Source organism: Suricata suricatta, chromosome 14 (genome assembly GCF_006229205.1).
Source record: "Suricata suricatta isolate VVHF042 chromosome 14, meerkat_22Aug2017_6uvM2_HiC, whole genome shotgun sequence".
In the NCBI taxonomy this organism is placed as follows: domain Eukaryota; kingdom Metazoa; phylum Chordata; class Mammalia; order Carnivora; family Herpestidae; genus Suricata; species Suricata suricatta.
In genome coordinates, this window is record NC_043713.1 from 44,040,798 (window position 1) to 44,059,325 (window position 18,528).

At 38.4% G+C, this 18,528-nt stretch overlaps 1 protein-coding gene across 3 annotated transcripts in view; it reads right to left on the reverse strand.

Annotated features, from left to right (window-relative positions):
• Nucleotides 1-18,070, reverse strand: part of TAF4B (TATA-box binding protein associated factor 4b) — a 119,722-nt gene extending 101,652 nt beyond the window's left edge. For 2 of the 3 annotated variants that reach the window (XM_029922604.1, XM_029922602.1), the window contains exons 1-4: nt 17,986-18,056; nt 17,235-17,687; nt 3,380-3,525; nt 784-891 (exon numbers count right to left, since the gene is read on the reverse strand). In XM_029922604.1, coding sequence (XP_029778464.1) covers nt 784-891; nt 3,380-3,525; nt 17,235-17,577 — 597 coding nt within the window. In that variant the 5' untranslated portion in view covers nt 17,578-17,687; nt 17,986-18,056. Of the gene's footprint in view, nt 1-783; nt 892-3,379; nt 3,526-17,234; nt 17,688-17,985 lie in introns of all 3 variants that reach the window. The other variant, XM_029922603.1, reaches the window with a different exon arrangement.
• Between the last annotated feature and the right edge of the window lie 458 nt (nt 18,071-18,528).

Here is an 18,528-nt window from a genome sequence, read left to right on the forward strand (position 1 = left end):
GTATCAGCCACAGCAGGGAGGACTGTAGTTCATCCTACTAACCTCCTCTTCTCTATTTCCCCAAGAAAGAAACCCACTGGAATCCCAAAATATCTGGTCTTCAACAATATTTAAGGAAGTAGCTTCCAGTGATACAAGGAATGAACTTGATATACCATCACAAGGAAATCTGTGTTGTCCCAGCTGTTGGCAATGTTATTATATTGCCTACAGTTGTCAGTTCTTTCAGGGTTTGCCTCAACTATAGAGAATTCCTTGCCCAACAGCACAACTCTCCCTATAGAACTGACATCCAATGACTCATCACAGAGAAGGAATTAAGGCCCAGCTGACCAAAGCTGACAAATAGTAGGACAACTCTGACAAGCCATATTTGCTCCAATGTTTCCCACCTGATTGGTGGAGGCTTTACTGGGCCTCCACCTAGTTCAGAGTCTTATTCTCCTTCCCTTCCCCAGGTATCAATAACTAATAACTATCCCCTACATCAAAATTCTGTCCTAGCACCTGCTTCTAGACACTATCACACGTGGCTATTGGGTACATTTGTATTAATTTAACACATTCAAGTAAAATTGACATTCCAAGAACAGATGCCATGTTTATCTTGTGTTTTCCACACCTCCAACTGTTCCCACTTTGTTAAGTGTCACCAAATATCACTGAATTGCTCTTCAAGGTCACATGGTTGTTGTGACAAACCTATACATCAGGCAGGAAACAGCTAAAGAAAGACGAGAGAATAAACAGCACACACATGGACACAAGTCAGTCACAACTTACCTGTACTGAGGAAGGCTTTGGAACAGTGGTTACCACAGTAGTTCCGATTTGTGCCAATTTTTTAACAGGTGCCACTGCCACTTTCTTAACTAACTGTGAACCAGAATTCTGGGTGGGGAAGTGGGGGAGGAGAGAGAGATAATAGAGTCATTAACATTAGTAATTTTATTTATTTATTTATTTAAAAAAAACTTTTATGTTTTCTAATTTATTTTTGAGAGACAGAGTGAGAGAGAGACACAGAATCTGAAGACAGCCTCCAGGCTCTAGGCTAGCTGTCAGCACAGACCCTGATGCAGGGCTCGAACCCATGAGCTGTGAGATCATGACCTGAGCTGTAGTCAGACTCTTAACCAAATGAGCCACCCAGGTGCCCCATTATTTATTTATTTTTGATGTTTATTTATTACTGAGACAGAAACAGAGCATGAATGGGGAAGGCACAGAGAGAGAGGGAAACATAGAATCTGAAGGAGACTCCAGGCTCTGAGCTATCAGCACAGAGCCCTATGCAGGGCTCAAACCCACAAACCATGAGATCATGACCTGAGCTGAAGTCAGACACTTAACCGACTGTGCCACCCAGGCGCCCCTAGCATTAGTAATTTTAAATCAATCAGTACTATGGTAAACATTAAACATTAAAACACTTCAAAGCACCTGGATGGCTCAGTCAGTGAAGTGTCCAACTTTGGCTCAGGTCATGATCTCACAGGGTTCATGTGCTTGAGCCCCGTATCAGGCTCTACGCTGACAGTAGAGACTGCTTTGGATCCTCTGCCCCCTTTCTTTGACTCTTCCCCACTTGTGCGTGCTCGCTCTAGCTCTCAATCTCGCTATCTCTCTCTCTCTCTCTCTCTCGTTTTTTTTTTAATGTTTTTATTTATTTTTGATACAGAAAGAGACAGAGCATGAGAGGGGGAGGGGCAGAGAGAGGAGACACAGAAATGGAAGCAGGCTCCAGGCTCTGAGCCAGCTGTCAGCACAGAGCCTGACGTGGGGCTCGAACCCACAAATGTGAGATCTGACCTGAGCCGAAGTCGGAGGCTTAACCAACTGAGCCAGCCAGGCGCCCCTCTCTCTCTCAAATAAATAAACATTTAAAAAAATTGTAAAACACTTTGCCACAGCAAACTCCTTTGTTATAACTGGCTTTATATAACCTTAATAGTTTTTAGCCCATTCTCCACTGTGAACCTAACTGGTCATTTGGCCAATTGACACTATTTCATATTCCTTAAGGAGGCAACTTAACAAATAAATATCACAGTATTTTTAACATTAAAACCTTAAACTTTACTCTTTGGCTCATACAGAAAACATACAGATTTTTTTCTAATTTTTTTTTTTTTAAGAGAGAACACAAGTTAGGGAGGGGCAAAAAGAAAGAGAGAATCTTAAGGTGCCTCCACACCCAGATGGGAGTCTAATGCTGGGCTCTGGGCTCAATTTCATGACCCTGAGATCCTGACCTGAGCCGAAATTGAGAGTTGGATGCTTAACCAACAAAGCAACTCAGGCACCCCAAAAAACATTTGGATTCTTATTTAACATCTTATTATAAAAAAAAGTCTGCTAACCTATCTTCTCAACTCACAGCAGTTAGGTAAAGCAAACTAGAAAAGAAAGGGGCAGGGGCACCTGGGTGACTCAGTCAGTTAAGCATAACTTCCATTCAGGTTATGATCTCACAATTTGTGAATTTGATCCCCGCACTGGGCTCTGTGCTGACAACTCAGAGCATGGAGCCTGCTTCAGATTCTGTTTTCTGCCTCTCTCTCTGCCCCTCCCCCACTTGTGCTCGATCTCTCTCTCTCTCTCAAAAATAATAAACATTAAGAAAAAAAGGAAAGGAGCAGCTATCATTGAAAGATACAGTAACAGAGAAAATGAGAACCTAGAATCAAATATTAGAGGAGCACAAAATGGGGGTTAGGGGTGGTAGACAAAACTGGCAGAAAATATTACCACAGAACACGATGCAATCTTTCATTAGGATGAACCTGACTCATCGAGAAAATGCTATACTACATTCAGCATTTTTTACTTTACCAGAGAAAGATGCTATTAAAATATACATATATATATATACACACACACACACACACACACACACACACATACATATTAACCTCTGCCACACAAGATAAGCTTCAGTTACCTAGAAAGATTACTATTGTTATAAAATAAACCATTTTCTAATAAGTAAATTAATGAAATATTACAGACTTCTTAAGTCATTCCTGTAAGATATGGATACAAATGAATAGTATAAAACTGTAGTGTTAATGTTTTACCACAAATTAGAATTAAAGCATATTAATTATTTTTTCCATTTAGACATGCAAATAGCCCTTGTAACATTCCCTTGAGAAACACAAAATCTTCGAGTATGAAGACAATATTATTTTGCAATTACCAAATGACAAAACCAAACATCTTGATTAACACACTCAAACAAGAATGGCTCAATTTCAAAAGTTGAGCAGAATCATCTATTATTTTTATTCACAATTACACATATATTTATATGAAGATAATAGCTAGAAAAACAACAACAACAACAACAATAATAATAATAACTGAAGTATGTTACCGGCACTGTACAAATTTTAACAGTAGGAGTATTTGTTGGGACAGCTGGCCTTGAAGTGATGTTAGTAGTGGTCTCTGCTCTTGTCACAGCTTGCTGAGGAGATACCAACATCAACTGGCCACTGTTACTTTTGATTAAAACTGTTCCTAGAATTAAAAGAAAAAAAATATGACCTCTAAGCTAATAAACATAATCACCATATATTTTGTGTTCTGACCATTTCTTTCAATGATGTAAAAAGTTCTCAACAAGTGACTGATACACACTAAATTTCATCTATACTAATTACCATATATAATATGAAAAAATGTTTTCATTCAAAGCTACTTAAAATATTAAAAGTCCAAGCCTATGGCCCGTACTCTTGAAGCCAAAACACTTTTTCTCCATGACATCAAACTGTAAAACTACAGTGCGTAAGATGATATGGTAATGGCACTGGACTACACAAAGTGGCCGATGGAATAAATTAGAGAATTCCAGAATAGACTAAGGCAGATATGTCATATCAAATTTTCCTAAGAGGCACTGAAGATTAGTGAGGAAAACAGCAGACTATTCAATAAGCAAGGCTGGATCAATTAGTTATTTATATGGAAAAGATTAAAAGTATCGTACCACATACAAAACCCCTAAAAGCATTAAGAATACAAAGGTAAAAAGTAAAAGCTTTTAAGCTCTTAGATAATATACAAAATTATCTTTCTGAATTTGGGACAGGGAGAATTTCCTTAATAAATCTGATACATTCTATATACCAAAAAACCACTTTTGTTTAGCAAAAGACACAATCAAGTAAAAAAACAATTAAATGGAAAAAAATTTAGTTTACTTATGTTCGAAGAATGAATATCAAAAATGCACAAAGAAACATACATGCCAATGACAAGAAAAGGTAAATTAAGACCACAGCGAGATACCAATTTATATCTACCTAGACAGGCAAAAATTAAGAAGTCCAAAGACTACATTAAATGTTAGAAAAATGTATAGCAACAGGAACTCTAAAAATCTTAACGATGGTAATGTAATATGGTGGAACTGCTTTGTTCAACTTTACATGATTGTGCCAAATTGATTCCCATTTGCACTCTCTAACCTGGCAGTATTTCTAATCTAAAGAAATTCCTGTCCACATAAGTAGGAGGCATAAACAGGAATATTCATAGCTGAAGTCCCATTTCTGGAATGGGAGCATAAAGAGCTAACAAACCTGCTCCCTAGCAAAGCAACCATAACTGGTGAAAATGATTTTTAAAAACACTATTTAAAATCTTTGGAAATTGCCTGAAGGCATACATAAAATGAATACACTATTATTATAGAGGATTTATTAAAACTCAGTAAAAACAGCAAAAATCTGTGGCATCTGAACCATGACCTGCTCCCTTTTCCTTCTCAGATCAGGCAATGTGGTCAACAGAGGGCTTCCTCCTCTCCCAAGCTCCAGTTGAGGACTCTGGTATCTTCCTGGGAAGAGCAGGCCACCAGCATTTTTGATCTCCCCCACAAAAGGTGCATACAGCAGAGGGCAAATCTGAGATAAGTGCATCCAAAAGTTTCTAGGCTTCTTTTACTCAGCTCCACTCATTAAAGGAAGGCTCTACCTCAGGGATGGCACACTAAAAATATCTGGACCCCAAACTCCTTCACCCCAGTTATTTTGTAGGAGTTATCCCATGCTGGAAGGGTAAGCAGATAAGACCAAAAGCTACTACCACCCATGCCCAGTACCCCACTCCTAAAGCAGGGATGTTGCTCAGAGAGAAACATGCCACAATTCTGGTCCCCACTCCAAATATCTCCCTAGCCTAGAGAGGCTGACTTTATTTCAACACAACATGGGGTAACTCAAAGGTAAGAGCACTCTCAAATACAACAAACGAAAGATGATAGCTTCATGACAGATACAAGATAGGCAATAATCCTAGCTCTAGTTTACCAGAGAGAACCAGATAAAGAGATCACTAAAAAGGGTCCTCCTGATGTCAGAACAAACCTCAAACAATAACCTAAAAAATTACCCTGTAAAGGAGTCTAAATTTAATTGGATCAGACTATGGCAACCAATAGAGCTTAATAGCTAGGGGTGGTATCAGCAGAGACACACGGCTTAACAGGAATCAGAGAAAGTCAAAGAGAGTCCTGCTAAAACCAAGGCTGTGCACTCTGCGGTGTAACATCAGAGGCTTCCCATTGTAGGGAAAATAGACTTCACTAAAATAATCTGGCCAAACAACAATAATACCCTCAAGGGAACAGGGGATGGCATCCAGAGTTGCTACAATATATTACTCTTGAATAGCAAATTACAGTACATGCAAAGAAAAAGATGGGGCGCCTGGGTGGCTCAGTCAGTTAAGCGTCTGGTTTCAGCCTAGGTCATGATCTCACAGTTCGTGGGTTCGAGCCCCGTGTCAGGCTCTGTGCTGACTACTAGCTCAGAGCCTGGAGCCTGCTTCAGATTCTGTGTCCCTCTCTCTCTGCCCTCCCTTGCTAGCCCTGTCTCTCTCTGTCTCTCAAAAATAAATTTAAAAAGCATTAAAAAAAAAAAAAAAGAAAGAAAAACTGTGACACATAGGGGAAAAAAGGCAGGCAAGAGAAACCACCTATGTGACCATCTAGATGTTAGATCTAACAACAAAACCTTCAAAGTAAACATTATGCAACATTGTTCAACAGTTGTTCAAAAGACAAAAGGAAACAGTCTTAAAAAGCAAAGGAAAGTATGATGATATCACCAAACAGAGACTATTCTTAGAGGGATAGGTATCATAAAAAAATAACTTCTGTAGTTAGAAAGGACAATAACAAAAAATTCACTAGAAGGGTTTGACAGTAAAACTGAGGAAGTAGAAGAAAGATCAGTGAACTTGAAGATAGATCAACAGATTATTAAATCCAAAGAAAGGAGAGGAAAAAAGAATAAAGAAAAGTGAATAGAACCTCAGAGAAATGTGGCTGATAGGCATCACAACATGGGCATAATGTGAGTACCAGAGAGGGAGGACAAGAGAGAGAGAGAGACAGGGAGAGAGAGAGAGAAACAGAAAAGCATTCAAAGAAATAGTGGCCGACAACTCCCCAAATTCGATGAACAATACTCTGGATGTCTAAATAGCTCAACAAACTCTAATAAATTCAAAGAGATACACATCAAGTCACATCATAATAAAAAGATTCACCTCTTAAAGGAAAATCCTTAGAACAGTAAGAGAAAACTGACTATAAGAGAACCTCAATAGAAGTAACAGCTTATTTCTCATCAAAAACAATAGAGATGAGAAGGTAGTATATTGACATATTCCACTTGCTGAGAGGCAAAGAAAAAAAATCAATGAACAATTAGATATTAAAAATATCAATCAAAGTTAAAGGAAAAATAAAGGCATTCCCAAATAAAAACTGAAAGGATTGGTGGGCTAATTGACACACCATACAAAAAATACTAAATAAAATTCTCCAGGGTCAAAACTAGTGACCCCAGGCAATAAATCAAATTCAAATAAGAAAAGGCACTGGTTAGGGTAATTATGTAGTTTGACAATATAAATGCATATTAATTCTGCTTTTTTCTCTTAATTTTATTAAAAAATTGTTTATAAAAACAATTGTATAAAACAGTATATATATAATTATATTGTTGGCTCTATACCATAAAAATAATATATTTGTGAATAACAGCAGAAAAAAAGTGGGTAGGAGTAAAGCTAAGGAAACTACTTTAGATAAAATCTCAAATCCACAGGAACAAATGAAGAAAACCAGAAATGGCAAATAAAAGTAATGAAACAAATGCTACAAATACATCTTGTGCTCCTTTCCTCCATCAGTTTCCTTAAATACCATAAAGATACATTATGTAATAATAACAAAGTATTGTTGGGTTTCTAACATATCAAGGTATAATATATAGAGCAATAATAGCACAAAAATAAAAGAGAGAAAAATGAGCTAAATAGGAGAAATGTTTCAAGATCTCACCCAATTAAGTTAATATAAACATGAAATAAATTCTAATATGATATGCACTACAAACTATATTGTAACCTATAGAACCACTAAATATACATACTGAAAAATTATAAAGAAATTGAAGTGTTACACTAGAAAATATTCACTTAATGCAAATGAAATCAGGAAAAAAACTAGAGAAACAAAAAGGAGAGGAAATACACAGAAACAAAAATAATGGCACACCTAAAGCCAACTACATATCATGTAATGTGAATGGGTTAAGTAATCCAATCAAAAGCAAAAGTGTCTGAGCGCCTGGGTGGCTCAGCCAGTTAGGCGCCCAGACTCTTGATTTTGGCTCAGGTTGTGATCTCACAGTTCATGAGTTTGAGTCCCACATTGGGCTCTGCACTGACAGTGCAGAGCCTGCTTGGAATTTTCTCTCTCTCCCTCTCTGCTCCTCCTCTGTTCATGTTCTCTCTCTAAATAAATGAATAAATAAATAAATAAATAAATAAACTTAAAAAAAAAGATATACAACAGCAACCATAAGAAAGCTAGAGTGGTCATACCAATAGTAGACAAAATAGACTAAATATGTTACTAGAGAGAAAAAGGGGCATTTTATAACTGATATCACACCCAATGGATTAGGAATATTAATATGTGCCCCTAAAATAAATCCCAAAATATACAATGCAAAAGCTGACATAAGTGAAGGAAAAAATAGAAATTCAATGATAATAATTGAGAGACTTCAATACCCCACTTTCAATAATGGATTAGACAACTATATAGAGACCAACAAGGAAATCAAATACTTGAGCAATACTATAAACCAAACAATCTGTAGACTACTCCATCCAAACAACAGCATTCTCCATAAGTACACATCGTACATGCTCCACAGTTTAGGAAATAAAATAAGCTCTAATTAAATTTAAAAAGACTAAAATATTACAATGTATAGTCTCCAATTACAATGGAATAAAATTTGAAATCAGTAACAAAAAGGAAATTGGGGGAATTCGCAAATATTTAGAGATTAATTACTTCTAAGTAGTCAGTTGGTCAATGAAGAAATCACGAGGGAAATTGGAAAATACTTTGAAAGGAGTAAAAATGAAAACATAATATGCCAAAATTTATGGAATGCAGCTAAAGCAAGGCTTAATAGGACATCGATAGTTATTTTTGATGGTATTTAAAAAGAAAAAACATTCAAATCAGTAACTTAAACTTCCATTTTAAGATACTGGTGGGGGGGGCGCGCCTGGGTGGCTCAGTCGGTTAAGCCTCCGACTTCGGCTCAGGTCAGATCTCACATTCGTGGGTTCGAGCCCCACATCAGGCTCTGTGCTGACAGCTAGCTCAGAGCCTGGAGCCTGCTTCCGGTTCTGTGTCTCCTTCTCTCTCTGCCCCTCCCCCTCTCATGCTCTGTCTCTCTCTGTATCAAAAATAAATAAAACATTTAAAAAAATTAAAAAAAAAAGATACTGGGGGGGAAAAGCAAAATAAAAACTAAAGCAAGCAGATGAAAAGAAATCAATGAAGATTAGAGCAGAAGTAAATACAGGATAAAAACAATTGAGAAAAAGAAAAACAAAAGTTGGTTCTGGGAAAAGACCAACCAAACTGAGAAACCTTTACCAGACTGCTCAAACTACTAAAACTAAGAATGGGGGGAGAAAAAAAAAGAGGACATTACTACTAACTTTATAGAAAGATGGATAAAGGAATACTATAAGCAATTGTAAGCCAATAAATTAGATGGCTTACATGAAATAGACAAATTCCTAAAGACAAAACTACTATAACTGACTCAAGAAATAGGCAACCTGAATAGGCCTCTGACAAATGAATTGAAATATTAATCAAAAAGTGCCCACAAGATAAGCCCAGGTCCAGATGGCTTCACTGGTGAAGTCTACCAAACATCCAAAACTTAATACAAATCACTCACAAACTCTTACAAAATGTAGACAAGAACAAAACACGTCTCAACTAAATCTGTACAGTCAGTATTGCCATGATCTCAAAACTAGACAAAGACATCACAAGAAAACAAAGACCAATATGCCTTATGAATATAGAAACAAAAATTTCCAACAAAGTACTATCAAAGTGAATCCAGTAGCACAAAAAATCTAACATAAAAGCATTACTGCAAAACAACCTATCAATATAGGAGAAAACCACATGATCATCTCAACAGATGCAGAAAAAGCATTTGACAAACTCTAACACCCCTTTTATCATGATGAAAACACTCAACAAAACAGGAATAAAAGCAAACTTCCTCAACTTGATAAGAGATCTATAAAAGACTCATACCTAACATCATATGTAACGGTGAAGGCTTAAATGATTTCAGGAACAAGACAAAGATATCTGTGATGAGGAATGAGATGAGGATAACCTGCAATCACTACTTCTATTCAACATTGTACTAAGAGTTCTAACTGGTTAAGGGCAATTAAGCAAGAAAATGAAATAAAAGGCATCCAAAGAAAGAAGTAAAATTATCCATTTACAGATAATATAATCTTATATATAGATATCCTACAACTCCATGAAAAACTATTAAAACCAATAAACAAGTTCAGCTAGGCAGGATACAGAATCAATATATAAAAATCAGCTGTGTTTTTATATACATTTGCAAAGAATGACTAAATGGAACAAAGAAAACAATTACATTTACAATAGCACCGGAAAAAATATACTGACAAATTTAACAAAATAAGTATAATACCAATACTCTGGAAACTACAAAATGCTGTTTAAAATTTTTTTGAGAAAGATAATGTTGTCAAGTGAGCAGGGAATGGGTGGAGAGAGAGGGAGAGAGAATCTTAAGCAGTCTCTACTCTTAGCAGTGGAGCCCGGAGGGCAGGGGTGGGGGAATTGGATCTCATGACCCTAAGATGAAATCAAGAGTGGGACACTTAACCAACTAAGCCACCCAGGTGCCTCTGGAAACTACAAAATGCTGTTGAAAGAAATTAAAGACCTAAATAAATCAGGTGTCTCAGTCAGTTAAGTGCCCGACTTTGGCTCACTCAGGTCATGATCTCACGATTTGTGAGTCTGAGCCCTGCATTGGTCTCTGTGCTAACAGCTCAGAGCCTGGAGCCTCCTTCAGATTCTGTCTCCCTCTCTCTCTGCCCCTCTCTCACTCATTTCTCTCTCTCTCTCTCTCTCTCTCTCTCTCTCTCTCTCTCTCTCTCTCTCTCTCTCTCTCTCACTCTCACTCTCTAATAAACATTAAAAAAAAAAAAAGACCTAAATAAATAGACACACACCCCATATTTGTGTATTGAGAGACTTAATACTTACCTTGCAGGATCATTAAAGGGGATTTAAATAAGACAATACTTTTGAGCAGACTTGAATTTTAAAGTTATCAATTGTAGTAGTTGTTATTAATGTCAAAAGGTCTACAATCCAAACTTTTCTACTACTAAGTACTCAAAACAGCAGTAGGAGGTAATATTTAAACAGCTGCAAACAGACAATACTGAGAAAACAAGAGTTCATCTAAACTCAATGGTCTTCTGAATGAAGTGTTTATCCCAAAAGACCAATTCCAATGAGCAACAACCTAGTGAAAAGCACTTATAAATAAATAAAAGAAACTAAACAGTAGTCTCTTTTCTGAAAACCACCTACCAAGTCTCTTTGAATCAAATCCTGATAAATATGATTCATTTTCCAATCATAAAATGATAGACAGTTTTGCCTACTTATCCTACAGAAATGTAAAAAGAAAGTAATTATACACTAGGTTACGAAGCACCTTTCCTCTAAAAATATTAAGTTGCTAAAGTGTAAAGTGGTCTGGTGTTCGTCCTCTATCTGGTACATAATTTAACATACTCTACCTGTCTGCCCAGTGAACTATTATATGCCAAGATGACTTTCCTATTTTGTCTTGGTTGAAAGTTGATCTGGATGGCAGCTCTAATGTGTCCATATTCACAGGAATGGTAAATACTGACATAGCAGACCCATCCCTTCTAAAACTTTAGAATTCATCTATTATAACTTAATATCTATTCATAATTGCCTGACTGGTGACATTATAGTCTCTACTGAAATAAGTCCAGGATTAGGAGGGTAGAGATGTATAAATGTCACTGCTTCACAAGTAGACTAGAAACACAGTTATTCCTTAATATGGAATCAAAATAGTCTCCATATTCAGAGAGAGGATGGTCTCTTGTGCAATCACAAAATAAGCTGACTTCCATTACCACAGGACAGTACTTTGAACACTTATTCTTGGAGTGAATAAAAGAAAAACTTAAAATCAATCAATAAGTTTTTATCCCAGATTCTACTACCAGTTATGGCACATCTCCTCTATCCTCCATTTATACAGTTGATTTGTGAAAACAGAACTTCTATTTACCTTTATCAAATATCACCTTTTAAAAGTAAGATATGTTTTCAGGTCATTTTACTTTCTTTTGAACTTGTCATATTTGTTTTTATATATGCATGTATTAGTTTACAAAAATGATATTGCTGGAGAAACATTAAGCCCAGAATAATTTAAGGAAATTCTCAGAATCTATTTAATTTCCAGGAGAGGATCTGTGTCTACCTTATTTACTACTGCATCCATGGTAATGAGCATAGAACCTAGCATACAGTTAACATTGAAATATATGAGTAAGTTAAAAAAAATATATGAATAATTTTATTTTTTTTAAATGTTTTATTTATTTTTGATACAGAGAGAGAGACAGAGCATGAGAGGGGGAGGGGCAGAGAGAGAGGGAGACACAGAACCGGAAGCAGGCTCCAGGCTCTGAGCTAGCTGTCAGCACAGAGCCTGATGCAGGGCTCGAACCCACGAAAGTGAGATCTGACCTTAGCTGAAGCCAGAGGCTTAACCGACTGAGCCACCCAGGCACCCCAAAAAATATATGAATAATTTTAAATCACTCCTATTTCTTTCATCCAGAAATTCCAAAATTCTTATTATCTGTCCCAAGAAAATAATCAACACATAAACCACAATCTAAATACAAAACATCTGGTTTACTTTTAAGTAATTTTTTTCTTTTTTAATGTTTGTTTATTTTTCAGAGAAAGAGAGAGACAGAGCACAAGTTGGGGAGGGGCAGAGAGAAAGGAAGACACAGAATCTGAAGCAGGCTCCAGGCTCTGAGCTGTCAGCATAAAGTCTGATGCAGGGCTCAAACCCATGAACCATGAGATCATGACCTGAGCTGAAGTTGGATGCTTAACCAGCTGAGCCACTCAGGCATCCCTATAAGTAATGTTTTAAACAAAAAAGCATAAGCAACCTAAATGAATAAAGGTTAAAGAATGGATTATACACCCATTAAAATTAAACTTTTGAGGTTATAAAATAAAATCATCACTTTATAATGGTAAGTGAAAAGCAGGATATAAAAATTATATAATAGAATCCCAATTATGTAAAAATAAAGGAAGCACACATACATTTTTTTCTCAAAGAAACTACAAGTTTTAGGGGAATGAAATGTTCTATATCTTGGAGTGGTGGCTATACCTATGTCAAATTTTTCAAAACGTACTGTAAATGGTTTCCTTTTTAAAATAAATGTACATATAAAAAATGTAGCTCCATAAAGTTTACATAAAAAAGAGACTAAGAGACACACTTAAAATATATGAGGGTAATTTTTCAATATTTTACAAATTTTCTATAACAAACAATAAAATGGGGACACAAAGACCTTGAAGTTAATTCAAAATCCATCTTTTTGTGTGGAACCAAATGCAGGGCTTAAACTCATGACTCTGAGATCAAGATCTGAGTTGAGACCAAGAGTTGGATGCTTAACCAACTGAGCCACCCAGGTGCCCCTCAAAATCCATCCTTTTAAATTAGAGTGAATTCGGTGGATGTCATACATATTAGATAAATAGCACCCAGAGCACCTATAGACAATTGCTATACAGGTACCTTAAATACTCCAGACATGCCTGCAATGCAACTCTGTATTCCACACAAATGGTGTTCCCTAGAGTTCTATTACATATAGACCTATATGCTTCTATTAGTTAATCCATATTATATATCTATGAAGGTATGATCCAATTTTAGACGTAAGAAAATGACACAGAATAAGGTTAATAACTTGCCCAAGATCACAAAGCTATTAAGGTAGAGCTGGGATTCAAATCCACATCTGATTCCAAGGCCAATATTCTGCCCTTCATTGCTACACTTCACTACTTTCCACAAAGGCTATCTCTCCAACCCCTTTGTTATCTACAAATTTGATTAGCACACTTACTCCTTCCTCTGTGGCCCTGAACTAAACCTTCCCAGCTATTGTATACTATACACTTACTTTACTTCACAAAAACAAGAGCCCTCTTAGGCAGTTATTCAGTAGGTAACAAATCTATATTATTATCCAGCCACATTTTTAAAGTCTATCTCTCTCCACTCAATTATAGGGCTCATCTACTATTAATGTTAATTAAAGTTAAGTCTGGAAAATTACTATTAGTTTCCATAGGTACATTTTTAAAATTAAGTATTAACATTGTTGATTACACATTTGAATAATCTTGGGATAAAATTTCGTAATCCTATTAAAAGATTACCTTTTGAATCAACAATTCCACTTATAGTGATTTATCCTTTAAAAAACACATTTATAAAACTGCACAAAGATACACCAAGATGTTTATTATAGCATCATTTATAATAACAAAGTAGTGCAAACAATATCAACGTCTGTGATTAGGAGAGTGGTCAAAAACTGATGGTACGTTGATACAATGAACTACTAAGCAATTTAAAAAAGGAGGAAGATTTATAGGTACGAACATAAAAAGGATAAAAACAAATTGTTAATAGTAATACTCTGGTGAAGAGTGTATTATATTTCAGTATTGTCCCCCCCCTTTATTTTTTTTTTTTACAAGAACATATGCTACTTTTATAAGCAGAATAACCAAAGAAATTAAGAATAAAATGCACTGATACGTGTAAGGGCCCTTGGAATCCCTTAGGGGTTGTAGCCCTATTGCCCTCTCCTCTCTCCACATATACTAATATGTGCCTTCAAATTCTCCAGTGCCTTCTCTGAGCAAGGAACTTAGTGCTGGGTTATAAAGAAGGCATCCCTACCGTAATGCAAGACCCTGGTAAATAAAGTCAGGAGTCCCTGCCCTCAAACAATACCCTTTCGAAAAAGCCAGCGTAGAAACAAGAAGCACTCGCTTATCCAGTACCTGGTTCAAGAATCTAAGATTTAAATCCTATGCCTTGTCTCAGCATGAAGGAGTTGACGAAAAAAGACCTGAAGCATTTTACAAGTTACTTTCACTAACTTCTGTACAGTATGACCGTCAAACAGAAATCTACCACCGTTTATGACCGAACAGAAGCAACCAAATCCTTGATCATCATTCTCAAACAAGTGACAGAAGAGACACAGAATACCAAAAACAGAAAGAGCCACAGTCTGGCCTAAAATCCCACAAGTTCATAAAAGAGAAGACAGAGAAGACCAAAGAAATTACCAAAAACATTCAACAGAATAACTCTCAAGCCTTTGCTACAGCTTCTTTCATTTCCTCACAATGCCTCCCTTTTTTATTTCCAGCCCCTGCTCCCTAGAAACACTTGTGGTGCATATTTCTAAAAACCAGTTCTGTTCACTGAGAAAATTTTGAAATAAAACAGAAATCAGATACTCAAAAGTATTCCTTATCTTGGAAAAAGAAGAGTGGACTTCGTATGTTTTAAGCACCCCTGAATCATCAATTACTAATCCTCAGGATGTAAACGAAATGGTACAAGACTTACAACTTTTACTCAGTGTCTTCATTTCATTCCTCAACTACTGGCTATCTTACTGTGCACTAGCGAGAGCACAAATGTTAGTGCGCTCTTCTGCCAACTACCAGCTGAAACCCGCAAAAGCTGCTCTTCAAAGCGTCTTCCTACCTCCTCTGTAAATAACTCCTAACGGCGATTTATGTCCTATTTAGTGGAAGTTTCTCCACGGTCAATAGCCTAAACTGTTGTACTGTAGCGCACACCTAGGTTGTGGTCTTGGTTTATGGCTCCTGGTAAGTTTCAGTTTTGGTTTCTTTATGTACAAAAGATTAGGCTCTAAAGTTGTAAGTCACTCTTAGCTCTGATACTCAATTAGGCATAGTCTATACACACACAAAGGGGTAAGCATAGTGTGTAAAGAATAAACACACCCGGATTCAAATTTCCTCTGACACCGATGAGGTGTCTGGCATTGGACAAATTATTTACCCTTAGAGACCTCTTATTTGCTACCTATGACCAACAAAAGAATATAAATAACATATGAAAAGTGTATAGCACATATGTCTTTGATTAGTGATTAGTTCCCACTTACCAGCAAGTTTTCACTCTTTTTTAAAAATTTTTTTTAATGTTTTATTTATTTTTGATGCAGAGAGAGACAGAGCATGAGAGGGGGAGGGGCAGAGAGAGAAGGAGACACAGAACCGGAAGCAGGCTCCAGGCTCTGAGCTGGCTGTCAGCCCAGAGCCTGACACGGGGCTCGAACCCACAAACGTGAGATCTGACCTGAGCCGAAGTCGGAGGCTTAACCGACTGAGCCACCCAGGCGCCCCACAAGTTTTCACTCTTGACAGTTCCTCTATTTTAATACTTTTTTTATTGTTTCTAAACAATCCTCACTGACAAATTTAGTTTTTAACAACTTAGGAGGTGATTTCATTCAAACACACTCATAACTACTTTATAAGTATATGCAGGATGACAATTTGGAACTGGCAGAAAATGTATCCAGCGGCATACACAGCATAGCCTTACATATGTATAGATACATACATTTCCTGTAGAATACAAAACTGAAAGAGACCTTCATCAAAAGAACATGATCTTTCCACAATGTTCTTGATCAAACAGAACATCAGCTACAAAAGAGCCCCTATCATTTTCTTAGGGGCTACTGATCTTGAATCAAATGCTTCACTCCTTTACCATCTTTACAAGTCAGAGTTCCAATTACTACTAACAAAATAAATAGTGGACAGTAATATAATTAGGAGTAGAGTTCACGCCAAAGAATGTGAGGTGTGCCTTTTTTTCCCCAATGAAACTCCAAGACACCTTCAGTTGAGGAAAGAAAGTAGAACACTCAAATTTACAATATGCTGAATGACCACAAAGCAAAATCTTTGTATAAATCATGAAAACCAGCCCGAACATGTAGATGCTCCGATAAAAGTGGTCACAGACTTATTAACTGTAGCATTCCCACACTGCTTCCGATCCCTCAATTCTGGCACTTGCTGGGAATGAATGGTAATCTTCAAACCGAAAAGTTACAATCATCACATATCTATCTAAAGATCGTGCAGGAAGCAGCATTATTCATTTCTGGTATCAGAAAAGCAGTGAACTTATTTTAGCTTGCTTAAATTTAAAATCCTCTTTTAGTCTTAACACACAAGAACTTAAATAAACTTCAAAAAAATATGTGGTTATCTAACCGTGTAGATATATACGTTGGTCTCTTCTGCACACGAAAATAAACTTTAGATATATTCTATCTTCCCCCACCTAGGAGCTAGTGCCCCAAAGCCCCTCCTGAATATACTGTTCCAGCTTCCACTGTGTCACTTAAGTGAAAAGATTCTTTCCTTAAATATGGAAAGAAAAACTGTGCAGGAACGACTCAAAGAGGGTATATTAACTATAAAGCCAAATCACTGCCCTGCAAAGTCGATTATGAACGGTTTTCTTAGCTTTTTTTTTTTTTTTTTTTTTTTTTTAGAGCTAACAGCAGGAAGGCACAATCCGGAGCTGCGACGTTTCCCGGGTCACCGCTGGCTGGGCCGATGGAAAAGCTGGAAAAGGTGATCGACCTACCTGGAGGAAGCTGCAAATTAGCAGGCAACTGGATTGTTGTGGTGGTGGGGGCTTTCACAGCGACTATCTGAGGAGCAGGCAGCGGAGGGCCGCTGCTGAGTTTAGGAAGAGCACTGACAGGAGCCACTTTGGTCACCAGGGTCCCCACGGGGGGCCGCCCGGGCTGGGACACCGTGGACTCCACGCAGACACTGACAGGAGCCTTAGTCACGGCGCCCAAGGCCATCGGAGCGCTCTCCACCCGGACAGGGCGAGTCCCAGCGGGGGCCATGGTCACGGACCCGGAGGCGCTCACACCGGCTGGCGGAGCGGCGCCGGCCGGTTCCGTGAGGCCCGCGGGCATCCCCCAGGTGGATCAGCGGCAGCTGCGACGCTGCCGTTCAGGGAGCAGAGGCGAAGGGAGGCTTGACAAGCGGCAGCCGACTCCAGACCAGTTCCGGCTCCACAGCATCGCTAGGGAGAAGCGCAGGGGCCGCGACACAAGTCAGTGACGGGCGCCGGCGGGACGCCAACCCACGCGTCCCAGACCTCCCTCCCGTTAGTGCGGCCCGGGCTGCAGCGACACCTGCCCGGCCGCTCGCCTCTTCCTCCGGGGCGCTCACACGTGCGCCGGCTCAGCCCGGCGCCTCAGGCTCGGATCCCGCTACTGGGGAGTCCGGCTGCGCGGTCCCCGAAAAGGCGTCACTGGCTCCCACCACCCAGCAAAACTCTGCGCCCCAGTTCCCCCGCCAGAAATTTCAAAACTACAAACCCGAAGCGCCCCCAAACCCTCTACACACACTCGGCATGGCCCCGCCGCGCGGCCACGCCAGCCATGTTTATATAGCCACGCGGAAACCTCGCGCACGCGCACGGGCCGCCGCCACCGCCCCGGGCTTCCCCCGGAATCCGACCCTGTGATTGGCCACGGACTGGAATCGCGCTTGTGACGTCACTAGGGACGCCTCCAGAGGGCGTTAGAATCTTCCTTCAGAATCAGGAGGAAGGAGGGGTCAAGTAGGCAAAAATCTATCATGTAGGAGGGGCGGGCCGCACTTGGAGAACTGCGACATTCGCGTTCCTCTTCTTGGTGTTCCCAGGTGTATGTTCGTTTAAAAACCAGGAGGCTTCTACTTTTTTAAGGAAAAATGTGGCGGACTGGTTTCGGAGAACGTAACTCAATAAGACTTAATCACGCTGCTTCTATTTTTTTGTGAGCTTTGCCCTACAGCGTCGCAAAATGAGAGTTACAGTTGACATGATGAAAAAATTGTCCATTTCTTTCTTTTAAATGTTGAAGAATGGCGTCTAATTT